Source organism: Melozone crissalis, unplaced genomic scaffold (genome assembly GCF_028551555.1).
Source record: "Melozone crissalis strain CALT ecotype California unplaced genomic scaffold, PUWL_Pcris_2 ptg000004l_1, whole genome shotgun sequence".
NCBI classification, from domain to species: domain Eukaryota; kingdom Metazoa; phylum Chordata; class Aves; order Passeriformes; family Passerellidae; genus Melozone; species Melozone crissalis.
The window spans coordinates 33,063,035-33,089,252 of record NW_026535782.1 but is presented as its reverse complement, the minus strand read 5'-3'; the positions used below and the strand labels follow the sequence as shown (position 1 = coordinate 33,089,252).

Here is a 26,218-nt window from a genome sequence, read left to right as displayed (position 1 = left end):
AGGTCCATAAGATAAAGTAGTACCTTATATTCTTTTTACATTAGTTGTTCATTGATATAAATTCAACAAGCTCAGCATGCATTTAGCAAAACAGCAGAGCTGGCTTAGAGCAGCAGCACAGTGCTGAGAGAACTCAGTCTACAAATTCTACCTACAACATGAGTGGTCATATATTTCCCTCTTTGCATGGTGTGCTTAGAGATTTACATCATGGGTTCAATATAATAAATTTATTTTCCTTTACTAAGTTGTTCCTTTATGAAGTATTCATTTGTAAAGCATGAATTTTTTATACAGGACTGCTAAAAACCATGGAGTAGACACATTTGCTTAGTAGTTTTATTTTTTTTCATGTTCTATAATCATATTTCATCAACTGGTACAACAAAACATATATAAAAAGCAAAACAAAGAGAGCTTGTTGAGCTTGATGCATGGTAAATCTATTTGGTTTATTCTTGGTTTATTGTTAAATATTATATTGCATTTCTTAAAGCAGACATCGTGTATATTGTGATTTCTAGCATTCCACACACAGCAGCTTATTGTTGTTCCCTTTAAATATGGGAAATAAAAATGGTTTTAGTTTGCTTTAAAAAAAAAATTGAGAGAGGGTACTGCTATATTACATGGCCCAAGAAATATTGGCAGCATGCTCTTTGGCTTTCATCCGTAGAACTGCAATACTGGAGGACCTCCTTTCAAACTCTGGTTTGGTTTCAAAAGCATGTCCATTGGTTGCCCCAGAAAGCAACGAGTCAGTGAAAAAATTATTGAGGGGCATGTGGCTAAATTGATTCTGGTGGTTTGAAAAGCCTGTGTAGCCAGAATCTGTCCGGGGTGAATGGGAGTAAGGTGTCATACAGGAGGATGTATCTCGTGGCAGCATGCAGGAGGTAACCACAGAACCACTGGCCGCGTTCCCTGCCCACAGATTGTTCTGAATCTGGAACATATAAAATGAACACAATTAAAACTCAGATAGTTCATCTTTTGTTTTCTGCAATGCTTGGTTTGCTTTACTTCACATATAATTAGTTCCCCTCTGAAACAAGTAACAAGTATTTAACAAGTACTCTGCAATCATGTCAGAAAGTAGTGTGAAGAGATCACATCAGACAAAATATGAGATCGCTCACTTAAGAGCAAGGGCTGATGAGTCATGTTCCTTATTTTGTCATCCATTTGTCCTGTGGCTCCATGTATGTGTCTAGTGTTGAACCTCAGGATGCCATCAGCCCAGCCAGTCAATAAAATTAATGGAAACACACAAATGACATCAGAAAACACTTGTCAAAAGAGTGTACAAGATCATAGATATTTTCAACATAAATGCTTCTTCTCATTAGAATTCCCATTGTAATAGTCAGAAAAGGGTGAACAAAACAAACCAATTTGGATTTCTCAAGCGATAAAGCTCAACAAGTATTCAAAAAATTTAATAATGAGAAGCCTTGCGTAATTACTTTAAAACAAATGAAACCCTAAAACACAGAAATTACTGATAATGCATTCAAGACCTTTTTTTAAATTTGTTTCAAAGATAGATTTGATACAAAATTTCTTTTCATGACTTTTCATGTGAGAATATACTTTAAGGGCATATCTGTTTCAGCATTCAGCCTTAACAAGGTGCATTGTGCATCCCTGGAAAACATTGTATGACAGACAAGGACACAAACTTTGCGGTTACCATCAATGCCTGGAGCAACCATGTATTCAAGCCTTGATGTATAATCCTTTCTATACTTGGCAGTTGCTTAAAGCTCCATTCTGAGTCTCAGGCCTTCTACCATCTATGCATAGATGGTATTTATGGATAGGTATTTTTCACTTGTTTGTTACTAGATGGACAGGCAGAAAGATTTTTAACATGAGTCAGCTCTTATTGTTATCTCAGACTGCATGGTCTTTCATTCCTGCTCTATTCACTTTGATTTGATCAAGCTTCACACTCAGCAACTGGCCTTCTGTTTCTCCAAACTCTGCTCTCTCTCTATAAGTACTACTTGCATATGGTATAATTTCTGACATACTCGATCTTCCTCGGTCATTCCTCATTTACACATGACATTATACAATTTACAACTTTGTATGTCTTCTCCACTTTTACCTATATACCTCTCCTGAATGCTGATTTTTTTAATGTATAAATAACATCAGGCAAGACATTTTAGCCCCCATTCACAATACAGATCTTGTCAGCCAGTAACTATATCCTTTCCTATTTGTTTTCCTTTGCTAAATTTGTCTTCACTCTAAAAATCTGTTGTCTGTTCAGTGTATCCTTGCCCTGATGCACTGTGATTGAGCCCACGTGTCTTTGTTCTCTGTGATGTGTTGGAGTAACTCAATTACTCTTCAGTTAGCACTGAAAAGTGAATTCCCACTTCAAACTTAATTCTACATTCACATTCCAAATCCACAGACAAAGGAATTTTGACTTTAAGATATAAAGGTTATCTCTCTAGCTGAGTGATTTTTTTCTGTCAAAGTAGAGGTCAGAGGAAGTAATGAATTATGACAGACACACACATATGCACACACAGAATGAAAACATGTTTCTAAGGCTGATGAGTTGTGTTTTCTCCCATTGTCCTATCACTTTGCAACAGCACATACCAAACCACCAACAAGCTAAAGCGATAAATTATGGTTCACTGAACTCCTCTAGCTGAGATCTAGTGCAGATAGGAAGGACGAAATAGTCTTATTTAAAACAGTTATATTAGCAAGGTCATCAGGAACTGACAAACTAATCTGGACTCCTTGGGAATTCCAGCAGCAAAAACATAATCCAGTAAATGCTCCATTTTGGTTTCCTCTGAAAGCCTGGGGAAAAATCATGGCAGCAACTCATCTCCCCAAACTCTGGGTCGGCTCAGCTTGTTTACTCAGACGTGCATGCATGCAGTTATAGTTCCACACGCACTCATGGATGTGCCTTTTCACACACACCCACACAGCTGGGCACACATCAGGCTTCTGCTCCTGCATATTTTAGGTGATCTGCTGGGAGGTAATGGAGGAAGTAAGGTCACTGAGGAAGAATATGGAAGAATTTTCCTTCTTGTGGACCTCCTGACGTCTATATGAGGAAATCTAAAAGAAGTTTCAGAACTTTCCAGTTACCACCTCTCATAATCACTTTTCAGAAGACTCAAACATCAGCCCATGGGAGACGCCCTACAGTTTGACATAATTCCCAGCTGCCTTATTACTCCTTCATTAACCTACCTGAGCCAGTTTTGACTTATAATCAGACAAATTTCCCCAGGGAGAAACTAGTTAACCTATGCAGTGTCTAATACATGAGCTATTTCTGAAGGAGCTCATAATCTCCAAAGCTAACTTACATGCAACAAAGTCTTATTTATCTGACTTACTGAAATTTCTTTCAAAGAAATGCTGTGCCAAATGCTACCCAGGCAGCATAGATATAATTAGGGGAGGAATTTTAAAAAAAAAGTTTAAATACAAACATGAACAAGTTTGCCTTTAATAGAGTCATGATGGGAAATCTTCAAAAGGTTCAGAGGCTCAGTTAGAAAGTGCCCAATAACCAATGTGGTCTGGAGGAATCACAAAATCACTCTTTCTTTCCATACTTTGAGTAGTTTGGTGTGCAGTAAGCTAAGTTTAGTACCACCAATTTCCCTGATATTTTTAGTCCAGGCAAATCTCTTTCAATTCAGGTTCACAGGTGTAAATGAGAACAGAATTCAGCTGCAAATCCTAAAATGTGCCAATGTCTTTTTCAAGAAATATGTGAACAAGCTATTAATTTCTAAAACTTTTAAAGGAGCACACTAGATTTCTTCCTTAGAGAAAGGAATTCAAATTATTAAACTTAACTTCAGGAATGCCACAAGATTCTAGGGGAGCTTCACATCTTCTCTCATGAGGCAGTTATGCCTTCCAAAACAATGTTTTCAGTTATATCAATTTTATATTCATTTTAGTTGATTGAGTGACTTCACATTTGGTATTAAATGTTCATTTCTTTACAAGGATTTACAACATAAATATCTTGTAGTGAAATTTAGGCACAGAAGGTATTCCTGTATTCAAAATAAATACAGTAATGTTTCACAATAAGTCAAAATGATCAGAGCTTCTTCTGGTATGTTAGAAGGAAAAGCGACACTATGTACATGAATTTAAAGAAAATATTTTTCCTCTTAAAATCTTGTGTGATCCATGAACTATATAAAAGGCAATTCAGAGACTGTGAATGAGGCCATACATACAGCACATCTCTGGTTTCTGTTAACATCACAAACAACTTGAGCTTTGCTCTTGCGGTTACCATGAAATTACCAGAGCCCTTCAATATATTTACCTACTGTATGTTTTATACACACATACACATGCACACACACCCTTCCTGATCGAAAAAGAAGTAGGATTTCATAGCTGTGACAAGACCATAACTGCAGAGTTATAGTTGTTAACATGGTTATGATATAATTTCCTAGGCACATGACCTTCTGTTAGACACTGCAGAGGAAAAAGAGCTGAGGTAATTGGTCATCCCACTTGGTGTCACTGCTTTTTTTCTGATAAACTTTCAAGCTCCCTGAGCTTCAGCCTTTTTATGCAGTCCCTGGAGAAACCACATAAACTCAAATATCAAATTTTTCTGGGAGTTTTGCTATCACTGCCCTAGCCTTTGGGAGAACCAAATGGGAGATTTGGCTCTCCCTTCACCAAATTCTTGACTCGTGTTATTTCAGTCGCCTGCCTATCCAGACTAGAGACCATCTCTGTTTGAGTGCACACCTTTTAGTGCTTCACATTGGAAACAAAATTCTAATTTCTTTTAAGATCTCTAGATATCAAGAGATGTTATTATTGTATTACATAATAAACGTTATACGTGCTGAATGTTATTATAATTACTCTAGTAATTAGAAACTACACATTTCCTCTGTGGAAAACAAGAGTTGCACTAAATGAAGAGTTAAGAATTTATGTAATTATAGAAAACGTGTGAATGTCAGACTGATTTGCTAAATTTTTGTCACTACTCTCCTTACACTACCAAAAATATCAAATCTGTGCTAGCACAAGAAGCTACTTTCAGGAGATTAAATGTAATAGACGTTAAACTGCTCAAAACTACTAGTTCACAGCTTGTATCTGTTGGTCATCCCTAGTCCATCACCACAATTAATTTGGTCTGTAAATTTCCACTTTTTTTTTTTTCTGGGTGCCTCTTTAGAGCATCCAAAATACAGGTAGAAATTTGCCTGTACTTCCTAAATTTGTAGATTCTCAGAATAATTTAAACCAAAAAAGAGCCTCTGGGATTTTTCTAAACCCTTGCTTGCAGCTACTCTCAAATTGAGATAAGATTACTCAAACCCCATCCAGCCATGTTTTGAGTCTCTGCAGCTGCAGGGATTCATTAATTTCTACGGGCAATTTGTCCCAATGCTTCACCACTCTCATTGTATTTTTACTTTTATATCTAGACAGAGAACTTCTCGGTGTTTAATTTGTGACTATTTTGTAGGAGCTGATGGACAAGTGCACATGTGAAGATCACCTGTACTGTATTGGGCTCACGTATGAGAGAGATGCAGGACACAATTTGCAGATACAAATAAAATGCTAATTAGCACATGATAGTGAGAGGCTTAATGATACAGATTTAAAGTATGTGATAGACCCCTTCAGTCCACATTTGGCTTACACATGGTGAACAAAATAAAACTCTGACCATTAGATTCCACACTTAAGTTTGCTAAGCTTCAAAACAATGTAGGATTTGAAAAGTCATCAAGCTTTGATTCCTGTATGGGATGTTTTGTAAACTGTAAATTCTCCCTACTGCAATCTTGAGGCCACTTATTCTATGGATTAATTATATTTCAACTCAATGATACAGTTAAATACAATATTTCACATTTTGAAAAATACTATTAAAAATTTTGTGTATCTTAGGGGAAAAAAAGAAGAATTTGCCAAGTAATTAAGCCCCAGTAAAGTCACTCACACTTAAAGAAATACATGTTTCACCAAAAGAAAACCCACAGAGCAGCAAACTGAATGTTGAGACTATGAAGAGGACCACATACAGTGGTGGTTTATTACCCAGAAAAAATAAAAGTGTGGTGCATAAGCTACTTCGTGTGGAACAGACACCACCCAGAAAAATTGGAAGTGTCACTCCCCTCTTGTTGGAAGATCAGCCACAGCAGTGAGCACACATGCAGTGAGACACACACCACGCAGGTGGTGGCTCAGCCCCAGCCCCACGCTGCTACAGCCAGACAGCATGAGTGAGTGATGAAACCTCTTTGAAGCCAGCTCAGAGATGTCTGCCACATCTACTCATGCTCAATCAGTGTCCCCATAGCCTTAATGAACTATTGTGATTAACTGTCATTTATGTGTCTGCTACAGTTAAAAGAAATTTTAAGTCATATAACATGTGGCGGTTAATACATTCCATATGAACATTTAATTGGAGCATGTAACTTTGATTATTGCTAATGAGGATTAGCCATATGTACCAAGGCTAGAGCAAACGATAATGATGATCCAAGGACTTAGTACTTAACACATGTATGCTGATACCACTTCTACACTCTTTGACTGCCAACACATCACGTGATGCCATGCTGTTCAACATATTCATTTGATTTATCATTATGGTGGATGGAATGTAAATTTCAGCCTCTTCCTTCTATTTATGAGATTTCAACAGTTTCCTTTCTTTTTAGACCTTCTATATCATTCCTGTTCCCATACTTCTGAAAAGCTTTTATTGTCTTAGGATTCCCTAGACCTGCACTAGATTGGTCTTTTTCAACTGAAACAAAAAATTAAATTCTATCCTATCCAAGCCTTGCCTGCATTTTCAAGAAAATTTAAAAAATACCCAAACATTTTACATGTGGTATTAACAAGGAAAGTAGAGAGGTGTGACAAAATTAATCCTTTTAAACGGACTTAGAAGAAAAATTACAACAAATTAACATGATTCAAAGAACAAGTAAGGAGGAAAAATGCAAAGAAAGGAAAGAGCCTAGACGGGAGAAAATGTTCACCTTTTTTATCTGCTTTTCAATGCCTCAAGTTAATGTTCATTTACATACTGATGCACTTATAAAGATAACATCTTTATAAATTTGATTCACACAGGGATAGCTGTGATAATAGAATAGGCTCTTGTGTGTGTAAATAGAGGAGGAGGGGTAAAATGAAATTTTGTCTCAGGTTTTCTTTTTAGTTCTCATAGGTAATCATCAAATCTGATGAGATCAAATACCTTTGTAACAGGAGCCTTCCCACTAACATAGGGTGGCAGAGGGAGTCAAATGAAGACCAATAAGGTAAGAGAAGAACAAAGCTAAAGAGGCTTTTTTATTGTTCCTCTTCCAACATATTTATACATCTGTGTAGATAACTACAAATGACTGCAGCTGAACCAGGTACCAAAATAAAAAAAAATGTTGGCAGATCATCTTACCTATTTTACACCTAACATTTTAGGAATAAAAATTTTAATTGATCAGAGTTTTTGACAGCTGTAAAGGGAACCCATGTCTGGCATAGAAGTTCCTTTGGTCAAGTTTCCTAAACACAAATGTCTAATACTTATCTGACCATGGCTGCCTAAAATGAAGGCCGGATCCTTCTTTTAAATCCTGTTCCTCAACAATTCAACAGTGTCTCAGATATCCTGAGACATATTTAATAACACTCTACGCTGTATTTAAGGGACAAAATTAAGTAAGGCCTGTTTACTAACATTCACTCTGGTGAAGTGAACTTCCCCATGAAGGGAATCTGCATTCATTTCCCCACTGCTTTTATGATGTTCCATCTTCACTTTCATAGCAATAGGATATTGCTAGTTAAGCTAAAAATGTCTAGGATATGTGTTTTCCTGAGTGCACTTAAGATGACTTAGAACACAATGTGTTGTATCTGCACTAAAACATTGAAGTTCAAACACTGAAAGTAGTGAAACTGAAAACTTTTACTAAAATTAAAGAAAATCACTGTCCATAAAATTTTCCTAGAAAAATCTAATTTTCAGCATAATGTTGTTAGAGCTTTGAAAAACAAAATCTAAATAACAGATGATTTTTCTAGAATATTGTACAAACGGCCCTTCTCTGTAACCCAGGTTTTGATAGTATTATTAATGGAAGATATATGTAGGCAGAATTTGGCCAGTTTAGGAGATATTCAATTTCTTGGAAGGTTCAATTCAGGAGATATTCAATTTCTCAGACAAGCAATTAAAAAAACCAACCAAACAAACAAAAAATCTAAAGTCAAAATACTGTAAAAATAATTGAAATTAGACTGAAAGAGCAAAGCAACGAATTATGATCTACCAAAAAATATCTAAATTGTTATTATTGTGAAAATAAAGACATGGATTTAACAGCAAAAGTAGACTGGATTATAGACAAAGGTGTTGGACCAGATCACCTTCAGAGGTCACTTCCAACCTCAACCCTTTTCTTATTCAGAGCCAAGCTTCTGTCTGAAATGAGTTGAAAGATTCATTTTCTTACAAGAGAAACGTTTCAGGTTTATGAAGTCACACAATGCATAGCAGCATGATGTTCTTAATTTCCATTTGATGAAAATAATTGGTGAAGAGACTAAGCAGAAGTCTCCACAACACCCTCTGTCGACTGCAAGAGACTGAAGCTCCTGCTGGAATGTGTTTTCTCAACATATCCATGGCTGGACTCAAACCAGAAAAATCCACGGGCTGCAAATCCTTATAATGCACACCAGAAATTCATATTTGTTCCTGCTCTTTCTGCCATAAAGCTGTAAACTTCTCAGCTTGATTTCACCCTTTTTCAACATTCAACCTATATTTTCTTCCAGCAACAGGGAGTCTGCTTTTCTCCATGTTGTTTCTTAAACAAACTCTAGTGATCTGTGTTCCACAATCCACAAGAAAAAAAAAAACTTATTTAAAAGTACATTTAAAATTTATTTATTTAAAAGTATGGCAAAGCTTGTCTAATATTTGCTTATTTCATTGTCACAAGAGTGCCTGTGGTGGTGGTGATATGGGAACAAAAGTAAAGGGAAAAAGGATATTTGTTTTCTTCTCTTACATTAACTACAATGAAATAAAGGATTTTTTGGGGGAAATCAATTTATAGCATTAAAATGAAACCATTTCATATACCTTTTCTGCCTGAGTTGTGAGATTGATGAATTTATTGCAAGTCAGGAGCTGTATATTTATTTTCCATAAGTGAAGCGCTTAATAATGGACATCTAGTTCAAAAGATTTGAATGCAATTATGTCAGTAGTCATGTTTTTAAAACAGATTTTCATTGCCTCAGTCACTCTCACTGGAAATGTTATATGTATCATAGAGATGTGGTTTTACTGAAGAACAGGATTTCAGAATGTGAAAACTAAGAACTACCACGTGGTTAGCAAGACTATGAATTTTTATTAAATGCTCTGTGGTAATTGCCTGGATACCTACTCATATACAGAAAAGTAGCCAAATTTTTCTCTGAGGAGAGGACTACCTTGTTTTTAACACGTAGCCAAGCTAGGCATGCAAGCCTTCAGCTGAAACAGCCAAAGTGCGCTCACACCTTCCTTCAGCTCCTTCTTCTTGAACAGCAAGAACAGCAGAACAGCACCAGGCAGCATTCTCATGCAGGTGACCAGACCAATTACACTTTTGTGCCTCTCTATTTACCTGCACTCTGTTAGTCTGTGCATGTAGGTGAGCATGTGGCATTTGTGCTTGTGAATATTCACGTTTTGTATTTCTACACACTAGAGATGCTTGATTTAAGATGATGGAACAAGCATCTGCATTTCAATCTTCTGTTTTTAAGAATTTATTAATTAGTGATGGAAATATTTGTCAGGCTTAAGCTTAGTTGTGTCATCTGCCTAGCAGATTTTTTTGACAAAAAATATAAACAGAAATGCAGAGAATTAATCTTTTTAACAATCTGAAAGTACAGAATAGATCTTTTATTGGGTTAGAATTTTATAGATCATATTATCATATAGTTTAAAAATGTGGGATTGTTGAAAAACATTAATTTTAGGACAATCATTTTAGATGTAGATGGAATCCTACTAAAAATACAAAATAAGCTGGCAGACACAATTTTAGTCTAGAAATCCCAAAGCTTCAGCACTGTTCATTGTATCACTTGCTGTGATGCTATAGGTAAGTCAGAAAGACCTTGAAAGGAGAGTTGACCACCTTAAATGAGATCTGTGAGTCAATGCAAATCTATAGCTTTGTGAGTCTACCCGGGGCTACCGAAGATTGTGTCCACTTACCTAAACATAGAGTCATGCAGTGGTTGCTAATGTAATTTGGGTTATTGCCCTGCTACATGTTAAAATAAAACCAGATGACTTACAAGTGCCACAACAGCTGAAATGGTTGTGTCCATGTTCTGAGCTGCTGGAGCACAGGGCAGCTCTGGCCCAGGCACCAAGCCTAGTAATATGTAACCTCTTCAGAGGTAAAGCACATGAAACTGAGTAGATGGCACATGAGCCAAAGACCCGTGGTTCATAGCTAATCACATTCATAGAATGATAGAATCACTAAGGTTGGAAAAGACCTCCAAGATCATCAGGTCCAACACTTCAGCAAACACTGCCATGCCAACTAAAGCATAGCACTAATTGTCATTTCCAGTCAATTCTTGAATACTTCCAGGGATGGTGACTCCACCACTCCAGCGCTTACCACCATTTCAGTGAAAAAATTCTTGCTGATGTCTGACCCAAACCTCCCCCAGCTCAGCTTATTTCCTCTTAACCTGTCACTTGTTCTCTGGGAGAGGAGACCAAGGCCCATCTTGCTACAATCTCATTTCATGCAGTTGTAGAGAGTGATAAGGTCTCCCCTGCAACTCCTTTTCTCCAGGCAAAAAAGCCCAACTCCCTCAGCTGCTCCTCACAAGACTTGTGCTCCAGACCTCTCCCCAGCTCCATTGCTCTTCTTTGAACATTCTCCAGCCTCTCAATGTCATTCTCATAGTGAGGGCCCAGAACAGGACGCAGGATTTGAAGTGCAACCTCATCAGTGCCAAGTACAGGGACACAATCCCTGCCCACATCCTGCTGGCCACACCATTGCTGATCCAGGCCAGGATGCCATTGGCCTTCTTGGCCATGTGGGCACAGCTGGCTCACGTTCAGCTGCTGACAACCACCACCCCCAGGCCCTTCTCTGCTGAGTCAATTTCCAGCCACTCTGCCCCAACCCTGAGGAACTCCTCATTCAGCCAATTTAGAGCATGACCAAAGCAAGCTCACATAGAATATGAGTATTTTTTTTTTAAGGTTGGCAGAGACCCCGCTACCTAATGAAGCTGAACAGCACCAAAACACCAGTAGTGGAAGGGAGCCATGCAAGAGTTTTTTGCTTTGCATGGGGCTTTTTTTAATTAATTATGTGGTAAAAGCAATGTGTAGCCAGAGACATGAAAAAAAAATGGCTCTAAAATAGATATTCAATGTGCTAAAACAAGCGAGGAGACAAACAAAAGCAGAGTGAGGCAAAGAGTAAATCAAAGGAGTGGAGAACTGAGACAGAAGATTATTACTTCATTATGCAGTATACCTTATTATTTACTAACAGGGAACTGAAAAAGACAAAAAACCCCAAATTCAACCAACTCCAATGGTATGAGAGATTTGTCCTGTCCCTCTGCCTCTCTCTCCCAGTGATATATATTCAGTTCTGATTCCGTATGACTATATAATAATTTCATGCTAGTAGGACACTTGTTCTATTTAATGGGCTGTTGAGGTCTATAAGGACATGGTCCATGTTTGACACATCAAAAGGAAGCTGTCTAGAGATCAGATAGTTTATACTTCATCTTAGCAAAGTATACAAAACCAGAGTAGTTAGGACAGCTGCCAAATGTAGAACCAAAGTACTGCTTGATCTTTACCATACCTGAGGGTAGCTGTCAGTCCTTGGAAGAACAGATATGTCATAGGTGGCAGCAAAGTGGCTCTTGGCTTGCTGGATCTGACCATAGCGTTCTCTTTTTCTCCATTTTGCTCTTCGATTCTGGAACCAAACCTAGAGTATATAAGGAAAGAGTCATCAGGGTAAACTAAATTATATACTGAGCAAAGGGTTTTAGGAAAATAAGAGATTTTGGACAGAGGCTTTGAAAATTTCTGTTTATCTAAAAAAGATAAGTTCTCCACCTGGAAATTAATTTTTCACTGTTTCAGTCTTGTAAATGTCACACCTGCTTAACTTATGGCTGGCTATTTTAAATATACATATTGTTTCATTTATATTCCTCAAAACAAACCAACAAACAAAGCAAACAAACAAAAACAAAGACAACCTGAGAAAGATCAGTCTGTAGCAAGTAAAGAAACGTTCCCTTAAATTCCCATGCCCACTGACTTGCTATAACTATCCATAATCTGCCTCCTAGAGGTGTCCATGACCTTTATCAAGTGCAGAAATAAAAAGGCAGGAAAAATTGGCACAAGGAAAGTAGTCTGCACAGCAGGAAAAGTTCCTATAAGGAAGGCTAAAAGGCCAGGAAAATAATAGTCACCATGTCACAGACAGTTTTTGAACTATTGTGAATTTTTTTCCACTTTGGTGTTAGGTGATATCTGTTACTTATAATGGAAGACAAAAGAATTGCACTTTCAACTATAGAATAATTTAGATTTTATGCTTAAATTTGTTTATACTCCTTGGCCTGTTCTGTAATATTTGTTCTGTCAAGTACTATATCAAAAACCCATTATATGACAATTTCTTTCTGTTACTGATAACTGTCATTGTCCCATAGTCTTAATAATTTATTCTTGTCTTTCAGACAGTTTATTTTGGACTGGTTAGGCTATCCTGATGAATAAAGGGGATTGCTAAGAAAAGTAACACTGTATAAGAATAATATCCAACTAGTCATTATTGTTCTGGGTAAGCAAGCTCACTGAGACTTTTTTAACTTTAACACACTTTTAACTGAATCATTATTATTTTAAAGGAAACAATGGCGTTGGTTAGTCATCCAGCTAAATTGACCATTAATTAATTTTGATATATACATACATGAATGATGCTTTATTTATAGATACTTCCTGTGTTTTGAGGGACATTTTCTGATTCCATATTGTGGGATATTTAAAACAAAACTGTTTGGTTTATGATTCCATTCTTGCATTGATCTTTGGGGAACTCAACTGTCATTTGATACTACTCTTAAGCAACCAGGGCATAATTTTACTCATTTTGATTCCTAAGAACTTGTGGCAAATGCAAATCTTTTAAAAGATTCAGCAATCAAAGCAAAGCTCATGCATATAACTCCTGAGTATATATTTTTAGGAGCCTTGGTGGTAAATATGTGTTATTTATGATGCCTGAGCTTCAGCAAAAAGAAAAGGGAAGGCAAAAAAAACCTCCTGTCTCCACAGAGGCATCAAGGACGCGATAAGGAAATTTAGTCATGAAGTTCTTTCCTTGAATAAAGACCTTGACAATCTTCTTAAAATGGGTACCAATTACTGGACTGACATGCAGCAGGAAAGAGAACAACTTAGATAAATTAGGTTCAGGTTGGTTCTCTCTGCATGTGTGCAGGACAAATATTAAATTGGATGTTGATGAAATGGTGGTGAAGGGAACTGTGGGTAAGGTATCCAGCTGATCACTCTGCTACGCTAAATCAAACAATTTGCTTGAATTCATAGAAGTAAATGAGAAAAAGCACTTTTTTTTTTCTTTGACAATCCCCCAAAATGTTTCTGTTTACACCACTTTACTAGAAACTTACTCTTGGCAGAGATAGAGTAACCATTTGCCTCCACAAAGCAATGTAGAAATCTGCTGCTTGTTATCCTTGAATTGCCAGATGCTTGCCTTTAATGACGTAAGGCCTTGCAAATTGCTTAATCTTGTGATGGAATACTCTTGCTACTCTGGACAGAAATGATCAACATGTCCTTCCATATTAACCATATAAGAATGCAAAGATCAGTTATCTTTTAAGAAAGGTAAGAACATGTTTAAATAAAATAGAAATAAATACACTGTGAGAGTCTGATATAGACATACATTTTTCATTTACTATCTTCTTTTTAATACTTTTACCATGTGAAGCCTCTAAATCTTAGGAAAAAAATGTGATAAAAAAGTCAGATGACACACTTTAGTTCAATTTTCCCCTCCTTATTCTCACTATTAATTTGTTCTTGTAGTAGTTCTTCGTATTCCAGAATTATACACTTGTTAGAATGGTGTTTTAACATTATGCTACCTTCTTTTTTTTAAGTCAAGACTAAATCCCAGTGAATCAAAGTGATACTTGGAAAGCTGTACCAAATTCAGGAAAGGAATTGTGCAGAGCCTAAAGAGTTAAAAGCCACTGAACCAAATTCCATTGGCATTGCTGATATCACATCGATGTAACTGAACACACAGTTTTGGACTCTATTTTCTGATGACAACAGCAAATGTGATGCCTGCTTGAATAGACATGAAAAGAACACTTCTTTATAAAATTAATTAGCTGACTTTTTCTGAAAGTGTTTCTGATTTCATTTCACTTTGCATGCATGTGCACTGCTGTCTATTTCTCTACATGCATGTGTGAGTATGCGTTTAATTACAAGTTGTGAAGTTGTTATCATATTCAAGTCACTAAATTAAAAAAATTAATCCCAGTCTGTAAGAATCAACAGAACTGTTATTCTCTAAATTGAAATAATGATTATTACCAGAACAGGAAAGATATCTAAAATGAAGATAAGCTTGCAAAATGTGGCTCCCACCCTTTTCTAACAGAAGACCTCTAAACAAGGGAAAGGATGTATTTCCTGGATATTTAGCATTTTTTCTCACCATTGCACATCAAAAGTCATAAATATTATTGAGATTGCTCTATGAGCACATACTGAATGAATCACATTAGTACGCAGTTACAATATTCAAATAATGTACTAAGCGATCACCAGTATGTTTTGTTACAAAAACTAGAGTAACATTATTAATAAGTTATGGAAATTTAAAAACCAGAAATTGTACCTCCTAATTTTGTGATTTCTAAGATCATTCCATACAGACAAGAAGAATTGATTATGTTCTTGTTTTATACAGGCACAAAACTCACACACACACACCCCTATGTAAAGTATATAGATATATAAATAGATAATTATATACATTTATGTATGCACAGTTTCACTGCACAGTCTTTGGATAGAAACAAGGAATTTGGTTACTTTTTAGACTGTGATTTTCATGCCATGATACACACAGAATCCTCTGCATGTGAGTTCTGCACTGTCATCAGTCTGAACTACATGCAACAAGTCTTTAGTGGGATCTTTACACATAACAACTTATGTTTTCACTGCCTGGAATTCTACAAGAGATCAAGACAGTTTTACTATTGATGTTGTTTTCTCGTCCTTTAAACAAGTGTTCAGAACTGCAACACAAGCTATTTAAAAAAATAACAAGTTATTTTAGCACTACAGCCTAACAGCTCGTGTCCATAAAGAAATGAGGCAAAACGAGCTGTTTACTTTAGCTTTATAGGGTTTTGTACAATCCCCGAGAGTGTAATTTACTCATTCCTACAATGCACAATCTGTCATAGGAAGGCTGAAACATGGTCCTACCTGGACTCTGGCCTCAGTGAGCTCTGTTCTCAGAGCTAGCTGTTCTCTCACATAGACATCGGGGTAGTGAGTTTTCTGGAATACTTTCTCCAGTTCCTCCAGCTGCAAACTGGTGAAAGTTGTTCTGTGTCTCCTCTTCTTACTGCTGGAGACATTGCTGTCACACTTATCACCAAGTTCGTCCAGGTCCCCCTTCTCCTGCAGCCCTTTCACTGGAGACATCCTGAGATTGTTGCAATTGTCCATGGGCCTGCTCAGCTCTGTGTGAAGAGGCTGTCCTTCCACTTTAGTAATCCCGTAGTTCACTGCATGCAAGGTGGGTTAACAGCTGGTTAATAAAGGATCAAGGGGGAAGGAGAGGTGTTTAGATTCAGGAGTTCATATAAAACAGTTTCACAAGGAACCAGATTCCATCGTGGCACTGTTATTTCTTTATGAGATCGTTGAAGAGGAATTTGTAATATTAACTACAGATAGAATAAAAGTGCTAAGTCATGTTAAATTTTAACTGAGAATGATATCTGAAAATATCATCTGGAAACTTACAGAGTAAGGAGACTGGTGCAAGAGACTTGGATATTTTCACCCTACCACTACTGCTGCTAAAGTAGTTAACAATGCATGAAATCAGCCTCAGCTAGAGTTGTACAGATAAGGAATCTTAGCCCAAAACAGATTTTCATAATAGAGACACAAAGCTATTGACAAATGTGCCTTTAAATTTGGAAGCAAATGTAAAAAAACCTCTATTTCTATGAAAATACAAACTAACAGTGAAGTAAGCTTAATAGTTGTAAACTGACAAATTAGGAAGCAAATGAAACCAAAAATTAAATTCGCTTTTAAAATTCAATAAATTCCATATGCCTTTTTTTGCATTTGTGAAGTGGAATTATTTCCAATGAGGTTTGTTATGGTTACAAAATACAGGGCATTTCTGCAAAATGTTAACTCATTAAAAGAGATAGTTTCATATAATTTGTGAAAGGATCAGAGGAACTATTTGAATTTATGTAAAACTTGAGTGGTAGAGATAAGAAATATTCCACAGTAGCTTCTTAATAAGAAATGAAAACATTTCCTACTTTTCAATATTTTTACTTATCACACATCACTGGAAAAGTAATGAGATAAGTTAAAGAATTCAAACAAAATTTTTTTTCTAAGAAAAAGGTGGAAAAAAAGATTCAAACTCTGTAGAAATTAAAAATAACAACGATGCTATGTAACATAATAAGCGTGCTTTCAGATTGTCTCACGTTCTCAGTAATTTCTTTTCTTTCAATTCGAGCTGATTGCAATGAAACACAATTTTCAGATACTTACCATCAACACATACATAGATAGGAAATGCCCCAAAGCCCTCGAGGTACACAATAAATTAGGTAATTAAGAAAAACTTCAATGTATAAATCAATTTCCTATAGGTTTTTGTTTTTTAAATTACACTTGAAGAAATCTATCAATGTCTCACCATTTTTTTCGTAAAAATAAAAGAACTTTCTCAAAAAAGTTACAAAAATATATACTTCAATGACTATATGAAGTCGAAAAGCATATCATATTGTTAGTCTTACTGCAGCTGATCTTACCCATGTTTTCCAATTTTTCTAGGAAATTAGTTTTTAAATTTTTTTTCTATAGCGATTTTCATCACGTTGGATGAAAATCGCTATAATATGAAGAAAATAATGAAGAAGATTTTAAATGCTTTAAAAATAAAATATTCCTCATTCTCCTTGCTTATAAGCTAGAAAAATTTAATACTTGATAAAATGTTCAACACTATTGTTCGGGGTTTTCGGGGACCGACGGGGTTTTCGGGAAAATCACCGTCCCATATCGATTGGTAACGCTGCAGCGAGCCCCGCTGCCGACGCAGGACGGTATTTGAGGGCAGCAGAGATGACCAGGCTGCCTCCCGTTCCCTGCCCGGACCGGCACCGCAGAGCCGGCCGTGTCCGGGCTCCCTCCGACGCCGGCGATGCTTTTCCCGGGACTTTGCTGGGGGAAAGCGCCGCGGCTCGCAGCGGGGCCGGGAGTGCCGGGGAGGGCCGGAGGGAGACCAGAGGGGGTGCCCAAGGTGTGCCGGAAAGTGCCGGGACCCGGCCGTGTCCCGCAGCCCCCTCCGGGACCCGGCCGTGTCCTGCAGCCCCTCCGGGACCCGGCCGTGTCCTGCAGCACCCTCCGGGACCCGGCCGTGTCCTGCAGCCCCTCCGGGACCCGGCCGTGTCCTGCAGCACCCTCCGGGACCCGGCCGTGTCCTGCAGCCCCTCCGGGACCCGGCCGTGTCCTGCAGCCCCTCCGGGACCCGCCGGCCCGTCCGCCCCCGGGCGGCTGCCCCGGCCACGGGCGGGCTGCGCCGGCGAGCCCGGAGGGGGAGCTCCGCTCTCGGCCAGCCGGGAGACCCGGGCCGGGGCCGGGGGTGAAGGCAGCAGCTGAAAAGCTGCACCGAAAGGAAAAGAGCTCTTCAAAGCAGCCCTTTGCCTTCTCCCCGAATTTTTTTTTTTCTTTTTAGTAGAGATAGTTCTATTATAACAGCAGTATTGTTACTGTTACTGTTATTTCACCACGACCTGACAGCCCTCGCCTGCCCACATCCGAGGGCTGCACAGCTGCCTTTGGTCTCCCTGGGCGGGAGAATCCCTGCCCTCCCCCGTACATCTGCAGGAGGGGGAATAACTCTGGGATGACGACTCACCGTTCGTGTCCTGGCAGGGCGATGTCCTCTCCAGCCTCACATGATGCTCAGCTCTTTGCAGAGGGTTGAAGGCCTGTACGCATTTGCTGCCTGACGTTTTGCTATAAAAGGACTCATTGTCCAAAGTTTCCATAACGTGCTCCAAACTGCCTCCTGCTCCCATATAAAAGTCACTGTTCTTGCTCGGCTGGCTCTTCAGGGCAAACTTCTCGCTCAGAAAATCCATAATCATCTAAGGCTGCTTGAGAGCCTCTTCCCTAGACAGAGACTGGACTGTGAGCAAGGGAGGGAGAGTGAGTGGATGGGAGGGAAGGAAGGAGGGAGGGAGGAAGAGGCGTTCAGCGCTTAGAGAGCTCTTTTGCCTCTGAGCCTTTGATTTGTCTTGTCTTGAAAGGGGAACCCGAAGTTGCTCTTATATCTTGAAGCGCAGCACGACTTCTTGTGCAACCTCCCATTTCTAATGAATATGAAAATAAGCAAGCAGTCTAACTCCACCCCAGGTCCCCAAGACCTAATCCCAACACAGGAGGGAGTTCCAGGCCCATTTTCCACAGACAGATCTGTTTCAGACAGACACACACACAAGCATTCGGGGAGGGTGAGGGGCGAAAGGGAGGGAGGGAGGGAGGGGAGGGAGGACAAATAAAAAGGACATTTCCCCTCGGCAACCTATTCTCATTTCTCCAGGGATCCTGGAAAGAGTAATCCCTCGCTTCCCTCCCTCTCCTCCCAGCTCTCTGAGAGGCTTAGAGCGAGGTAATTTCAGGGGCACATACCCTTAAGTAAAGGATCTTCTTTAATCGCTTTGACTGATACGTCGGTAGCTGTAGTCCTGTTCTCTGAAGCTGTAAAATTAAGAACCGGTGTTCCTTCTTTATTAAACAGCTCAGAAGTTTTGTCCTAGAGTTAAACAGAAAGAAATGTTGTAGGCAGTTGTTTGTGTAGAGGAAATGTAAACTAGAGAAACTTAAAGCTAGAACTCTCTCACAACAGAAAACTGGCCTAAAAGAGAATTTGTCTGCTATGAAACAGATCTGTCTGTCTCTGTGTGTGTGTTTGGGGTTGGAGGTGTGTATGCGTCTGTGAAAAGTGGTTAAAACCGACCTTTATTTTAAATCTCCTGAAATGTTATCATTAAAAAACAATACTGTTTCTAAATGAAAGTATTTATTCAAGTCTTAGGTAATAAAAAGAAAACGAAATGAGCCATATATGCATGCATTCCTATGGATATTGGGAAAGCGGGTGGTTTCCACCCGATGTGTGAGCTTCGAAGTGTTGAATTCCTTGGTCTTTTCGCACATTGATAAGATTTAAAACACAGGCGAGAGAGATAGCGGACTATTTCGAAGAGGCACGAATTACGGAAAAGATCCTCCGTGCTTCCTCGGGAAAGGAGCATTCTGTGAAGTAAAGTAAACCCGAGATTACAATCACTCCAGAGGAGGATTTCAGCATGGTGGGCCCGCGCTTGTCTTTTCTACGGAGGCTGTTTCAGAACCCAGTTCGGAGGGCCCTTCCCCCGCTGGGGCGGGGAGGGAGAAGCAGGGAGGCTTTAATGAGCGGCTGAAGCGCCGGGGCAGCACTGGCCGGCCGGGGCTGCGGAGCAGCTTAGAGACCTTTCCTGTGAACCCAGTCAAAGGTGAAGGGAAGGCCAATTCGGGTCCAGCGTATCTCCCGGCAGGCAGCTTCCCTTGCTTCTTCAGCTGGTCTCTAACCTGGTATTTTCCCGGAGAAAAGGGTAGGGGGGTGTTTTCTTCAGCCACCACTGTCGAGCAGCTGTGGGCACCATCTGCCCTTCCCTGTCATCTGTGAGGGCCGGGCTGCTGCCCCCACGCCTCCGTCCCAGCTCCCAGCGTTACCTGCCGCCGCCACCGGGCTGGGGCTGCGGGGCGCGGAGCCCTGTCGCGACAGAGCGCAGCGGTGGTGCTCGGGGTCTTGGGGTGGGACGGGGGTTTTTGTGGCGTGGGGATGTCGCTTTGGCGGGGAGGGAGAAGGGGAAGCGGTTCCCGTGAGACCCGGGAGAAGAGGGATTGGAGCGGCGGGAGGACGAGCGGCCAGGTGCTGGGCCGGCTCGCTGACTGCCCCGGGACAGAGGCTGCAGCCCGCCCCAGGGCCGCTCCGAGGGCTGCTCCCGTACCCAGATTTCTCATGAAAAACGACACGTTTCCTCCTTGCACCTTCTGGAACAACGCCTGCTCCGGACCCTCCGGATCCTCTCCCTGCCCCCGCATCTCCGTGCGCTGGCACTTCGGCAGCGTGTTTATCACTGTGCCTAAAAAGGACTAAATGCCTTGGGGAAGGGGAAAAAAAAAGGGGAGAGGGGGGGAGCAGGGGGGGAAGAAAGACAGAGAGAGGGAGAGGGAAAAAAATGGAGCTGTAGATGTCTTTTAAATGAAAGACACATGCAAAGTTTTTGCAGACTGCAATCGACTTTTATGCCAATAAATGTCCCTCTTTAAAGACAGCTATTAAACTCCAGGAAAGCCGAGGACAAGGAGCATCTCCTACGAACGCAAACCCCCAGGAGCTGCAAGCAGCAGCAGCAGGGCTCTCACTAGGCTGGAGGGAGCGCGGGTCCCTCCGCGGGGATGCGCGGGTCCCGCTGGCGGCGCGGAGCCCCCGCTCCCACCGAGCTGCTCCGCACCCTGGCACCCCTTCCACCCCTTCCCTCCCGGCAGGATCGGGCCCTCCCGGCGGCGGCGGCTGACCCGCGGGCCCGTGGAAGCGCTGTCCTCGCCTGGGGACCGAGATGGGGACGGGCTGCGGTGTCCTCTGTGCTCTTCACCCCCGCTCCTCTGAGAAAACACCACCCTCCTGCAGCATCTTCCCCGCAGCGGGGACTCCTCTCCTTCATCGCCCCGTCTTTGCGAAGCTCTCCCCGCCGAGATTAGCGCCGACATTTATATATAAGAATATATATATTTGCTATATCTGAGTATTAAATATAGAGCGCGATACCAGCTCTAACCGGGTCTTAAAATCCGTCCTTCCTCAACAGGAAACAATAAATAAATAAATAAATAAATAAATAAATATCAGAGTGATTCCACATCACCGATAGCTTCAGGGACCAAATTCGACTCTCATTTACCTCTGTGCAACCCAGCGGACTTCAAAGGGAAGGAGAGATGTAACCTAGGGGAGAATTGGCGCCACGTATGGCATTCGTTCTCCTTAAGAGCTTGAAAACAGAAAGCTGACTTCAGCGGGCTAAAACCATTTGAGAGGGGTTGGACAGATCCCGGGGGAGAAGGCGGCAAAGGGAAAACAAATTCTATGCTGAGGTGAGACAGCTTTCAAAAGCATCTTTCTTCAGGGACCTACTCCCTCCGCCAGGCAGCCCCGTTATTAAGAGCTGCATGCAGATGTGCCGCTGTGTTTCCAGAGATGGAGTATCTCCCAAACCTTCTGTGAGAGGGTGTTATGTGTGATGGAGAGACGTTTCGTGGCCAGAGGCGGTGTGAAGGAGCTCGGCCCTGCAGCTCCTTGGGGGCAGCCTGTCCCCGGACGAGCCGGGCGCGCACAGCGCGGGACCCTGCGGTGCCGCTGCGCTCCCCCGGGGGATGCAGGCTGCCTCAGCCCCGCCGTCCTGGAATCCCTTCCCTTCCTGACGGCACAAGTTACAGACCCAGCGCAGGACGAGGATCCCGCATACATTTCCAACGTCTCGCTGCCGAACAGCCAAAGAATTCGGGGAAAGAAATGCATGACTGGGGTTCGGACCTCCGTTTCTGGGTCCGCAGCCGCTGCTGCTCGCGATGGCAGCTTCCAGCCGAAACAGCAGAGCTACTGCGTGCTGAAGGCATCTCCTCACACCCCTGCGTTTGTTTAAATAAAGTGAGAACGGCAGCAACACGGGTGATGATCTCCCTTTCAAATCTCCAGGAATCCCCATCCCCTCCCGTCCCCCCTCCCCATTTCTAATATCGGTTTTTAACTATGGATGAAGAAAGAAAGAAGATTTTTATTTTTTAATTTTTTTACACCAACACTTCTCTTCCCTCCAGAAGAGTTAAAGCACGACATTTATGTAAGGATTGAACGGCAAGAAATTCGCGCTACCTGCGACTCAGCTAAACGAATTTCGGGGGTATTATTCAATTCCTTCCACATACGCACACTCCAGGTGTCCGGGAAAATGGACAGTGAAGCTTGGAAGATAAGGGCTGGGTGTTCCCGCGGGAGGGCTGGCCCCGCAGTGAGGGGCGGCTTAGGGATGGTTATAGGGGAAGAAGGGAAGTGTTGATGTTTTCCTGAATGGGATCAAGCACCTCAATAGAATAGAGGGGGGGGGACGGGGTGTGTGAAACACGAAGAGAACTGTCTGTCTTGAAAAACAGGTGCTCAAATGGTTCAGCATTTCCACAAGCCTTCTGTTTTCTTTGCTGAGGCTTTACCTAGGAGCTCATTTCATGTTTAGACACGGAGATTTTATTGTATGAGATGGGCGTAGGCTCCCGAGATACCCTCTGAGAAATTAGCCTCTCGGTCTCTGCCACTTTGTCCTGCCACTGGTGTGCACAAGCAAAAAAAAAAAAGGTGTAAAAAGACACTCTGCTACTCGCTCCATATCTCTCTCCCTGTGGAATGCAGCGAATTGCAAGTTACAATCCAAAACCTAGCTTGGCTGAGTAATAATTTTCCAGACATCCTGTTTGTGAGAAGAATCATGTGAAATATTCTTATTGCCAGCAAGAAGAAGTGCATTGCTTCTCAAAGAGCACTGAAAGAAGTTGAGTTTGGGGGATTGTTAGATTTCATCATTTTGTTTGTTTGTTTGTTTTGTAATTTTTTTGGGGTTTTGGGGTGGTTGTTTTGTGGGTTTTTTTTGGTGCTTGTTTTTTTCCTTTTGGGGCGGTGTATGTGAAGCATCACTATTTTTATTTTAATCCCTGAAAATGAAGATTGTGTTTCGGATTTCCGCAGCCAGGCTGCAAAAGGTCCCAATCCAAGCCCCCTTTAACGAACTTTCTTCCTAACAAGCAGGTTTTGTTCACCTGAGCAAACACAAATCCGTTCTGGTGTACGTCCATAGCTTTAAGATTTTCCGTTCGGAGAGGAAATGTTTAATTGACACTGTTTGGAGTGACTTTACCAGAAACCTGGGATCTGTAGGATCAGACATCAGTGAAAGTGTAGGAGCAAATCGGCTGCACTTCTACTCGGTAACTAAATTCTGCGAGGGCAGCACACGGGTCTATTGAGCCCCGCTCGCCTCGCATAGGGAACGTGGTGCCACCTCTCACTAGCCTGGGCCCGAGCCTGGAGCCTTTCCCACTTTCCCAGCCAGGCTCGAGGCTCAGGCGTTTCCAGGTCCAGTCCAGAGAGCAGCCCGAACGTAAGGACAGCAAGCATTTCACGGTTCCTGCAGCTTGGCTCTGACAGCAGGGAGACACCCCGCTCAGCTGCTAGGGACATACCCCGTGTGACACCTGCACAGACAAAATAAAGACTACACGTGCTTCAAAGGCATATTCAGGGGACAGGCAAGAAATTTGGTGAATAGGAAAGTTACCCCGTTAGGGAAGCAGGATTGCTGATTGCTGTCAGGGCTGGACACACCTCGACAATTTTCTTCTTGCAACAGGTAGTGACGTTTCTTAAACTTTATTCTTTTTTTTTTTTTAACGCAAAATGGAATGAGATAATATTTAGTGTGTTGATTTAATCTTAGCCCCATAGGAAATCTCAGCAGAGATGCTCTATAAAAGCATTAATCTCTTATCTTGATCTAGTTCAAATTATAATGAATCCTACTTACATATGTGTTATAAAAACAAACCCTACACGAATTTAATCTATGCTTCATCGGACTGCTATTGTAGCCCTTTATCAAGTTTAGAAAGGATTTGAAAGTTGGGTCGTGGGACTCAAAGCCCGGTGTGCAGTTTGGCACCACCATAAAGAAGAGATTTGCTCCTAAAGATGCTTCTCTGGTCCGACACACGTATTTATTCCCCTCCGCTCTCCCCCGCCGCCGCACTTGGAGTAGGATGTGGCTGGGGATGTTAGGTGAGGCAAGCACAGAGTTGCTCTGTCCCAGCCCGGGGAGGTGGCTGTCCCCCGCCCTTACCGGGGGACAAAGCTGCTGGCAGCTCCGGCCGAGCCGCGCTCCAGCAGCCCGAGCGGCTCTTCAGAAGCCAAATCCTGGCCCCTTCCCCCTCTGCCAACTTTCCAACAAATTATAGACATAGTGCCAAGGCAAAAGACAAACCCCGTTCTTCACATCACGGAAGCAGACGCCTTAGAAGAAAAATCTAGACGTGAAAAAGCACGTTATTGCGTTTTTACGGGTGAACATTTGCTTCTCCTCCCACCCTTACCCCTGGAATCTATTCCCAAGGAGCGGGCCGTCCCCCAAAGGAGCTGAGAGCGAGTTTGTAGTGAGCAATTCTAAATCACCCCTTTCGCTCTCCCGTCGCGAACCCACGCCGGGCTGTAGGGCACTGAGCATTAGCGCACCTATGCAAGGAGCAGACAAAAAGGAAAGCAGGTCCTTTGCAAGTTACCCAGCCTTCCCTGACGGCAGCTTGGTACTGCGACAATTCCGAAAATAGAAGGGCTACATTACCGGAGCGATCCGAGGCTCTGAATGCATCGAGAGGCCTGGAGAATGTGTGGGGGGCTGCCTTGTCATCTCAGATGAATTGATTTCTTCTAAGCCATGAAATATGCGTCGACATTGTGGTTTCTAAGCACGAAGGTAAAGGAAGGTGTGAGACAGAAGGGGCAGGGTCTAAGAAATAGATCCCTGTTCAAGTTGGAGGTACTAACAAATGGATGCATTGAGCTGCTTTGACAAGGACTGCCGGTTTTCAAGGCTACCTCGTTTGAAAGAACCCTTGCTTTTTTTTGCATTTTTTTTTCCTCCAATGCGATGTGTGCTAGATGCGATTAAAAATGTATAATTCAGCGATGCTGAAAGCCACAGAGAAATTTTATTCCGGTCTTTCAGCACCACCTCTGTACACTCTCAGCTTTATTTTTTCATTTGCTGAGAGCTGCCTGTATCTTTTGAAACGCTAGCCTGCACTAAGGAGCATCTATCCCCGAGCCTTTAGACTCTCTGCCCTTCTTACCAGAAACGGCTAGATGGATACAAAAAAGAGCTTAGTGGTTAACCGATATGCTGCTAATATTTCATCCATGGGCCTCCTTCTCCTCCTTCCCCCCCGTCTCCCCCCCACTTTTAAAACTTCAGCTCTTGCAAAAACATCATATTTTAAGCTTTCCACACAAATATTGATATTGGCCAATAAAGCCAGCCCCCAGCCTTTGGTTAGAGACAGTCTTCTGTTTGTTTCTGCCCTGGGCAATCCAAATTAATCCACTGTATTACAAATTGACTCGAAATATTTCACTTTTCCTGACAAAACCCATACCCAGCATACGTCAGTCACCATGAGAGACATTTTTCCTAGTCCGTTTGCGTGCTGCCTCTTTTTAGACTGTATCAGACAGCGATGGGCAGCGAGATGACATGACCCAGCAGGAAATTCTCTTATTTCTGTTTGCATTTGTGCTGTGGCAAGGCACAAAATGTTTAATGTCATCAAGAAATCAGGTAGAGCGAAACTGCGTAAGCTTGAATCTCTGCCTCGCCTCCTGTTGGCAGGGCAAGAGGTGCCCACCAGGTGAGAGCAGGTCCCCCCCACTTGGACCATTCGCCACCACAGCCAGCGCATTTCTCCTGAGCAGGGACAAGTCCTTCCCACATCGCCTGCCCGAGGCTCTGAGCTTAACCCGGCACACGGCCAGACTGCACATTACACGAAAGGCAACAACTTCCCGAGTCACTACCTGAAATTAAATACGAACGCAAACGGCACAAACGTGAAGGGGCTGTGTAAAATGCAGCTCTT

The 26,218-nt window shown here is 41.6% G+C and overlaps 2 protein-coding genes across 2 annotated transcripts in view; both read right to left on the bottom strand.

Annotated features, from left to right (window-relative positions):
* Positions 1-625: 625 nt before the first annotated feature.
* On the bottom strand, positions 626-18,585 carry ALX1 (ALX homeobox 1). Its single transcript, XM_054278555.1, has 4 exons — positions 18,354-18,585; positions 15,653-15,957; positions 11,949-12,077; positions 626-946 (listed from the first exon to the last, which is right to left on the bottom strand). Exons 1-4 carry the CDS (start codon positions 18,583-18,585, stop codon positions 626-628), a joined length of 987 nt encoding a protein of 328 aa, XP_054134530.1.
* A 628-nt stretch (positions 18,586-19,213) lies between these two features.
* Positions 19,214-26,218, bottom strand: part of LRRIQ1 (leucine rich repeats and IQ motif containing 1) — a 114,210-nt gene continuing 107,205 nt past the window's right edge. Inside the window, exon 27 of the mRNA XM_054278999.1 lies at positions 19,214-19,253. Within this exon, the coding sequence (XP_054134974.1) occupies positions 19,240-19,253 (14 nt within the window). The 3' untranslated portion in view covers positions 19,214-19,239. The remainder of the gene's footprint in view (positions 19,254-26,218) is intronic.

What these genes read in the sequence shown, in the direction of transcription:
- ALX1 (XM_054278555.1), bottom strand. Translation starts at nt 18,585, where the DNA reads ATGATTATGGATTTTCTGAGCGAGAAGTTTGCCCTGAAGAGCCAGCCG. An exon ending in GCCCTGCCAGGACACGAACG is followed by an intron (nt 15,958 to 18,353) that starts GTGAGTCGTCAT and finishes CCTTGCATGCAG; the next exon opens with TGAACTACGGGATTACTAAA. An exon ending in TCACTGAGGCCAGAGTCCAG is followed by an intron (nt 12,078 to 15,652) that starts GTAGGACCATGT and finishes TATATACTCTAG; the next exon opens with GTTTGGTTCCAGAATCGAAG.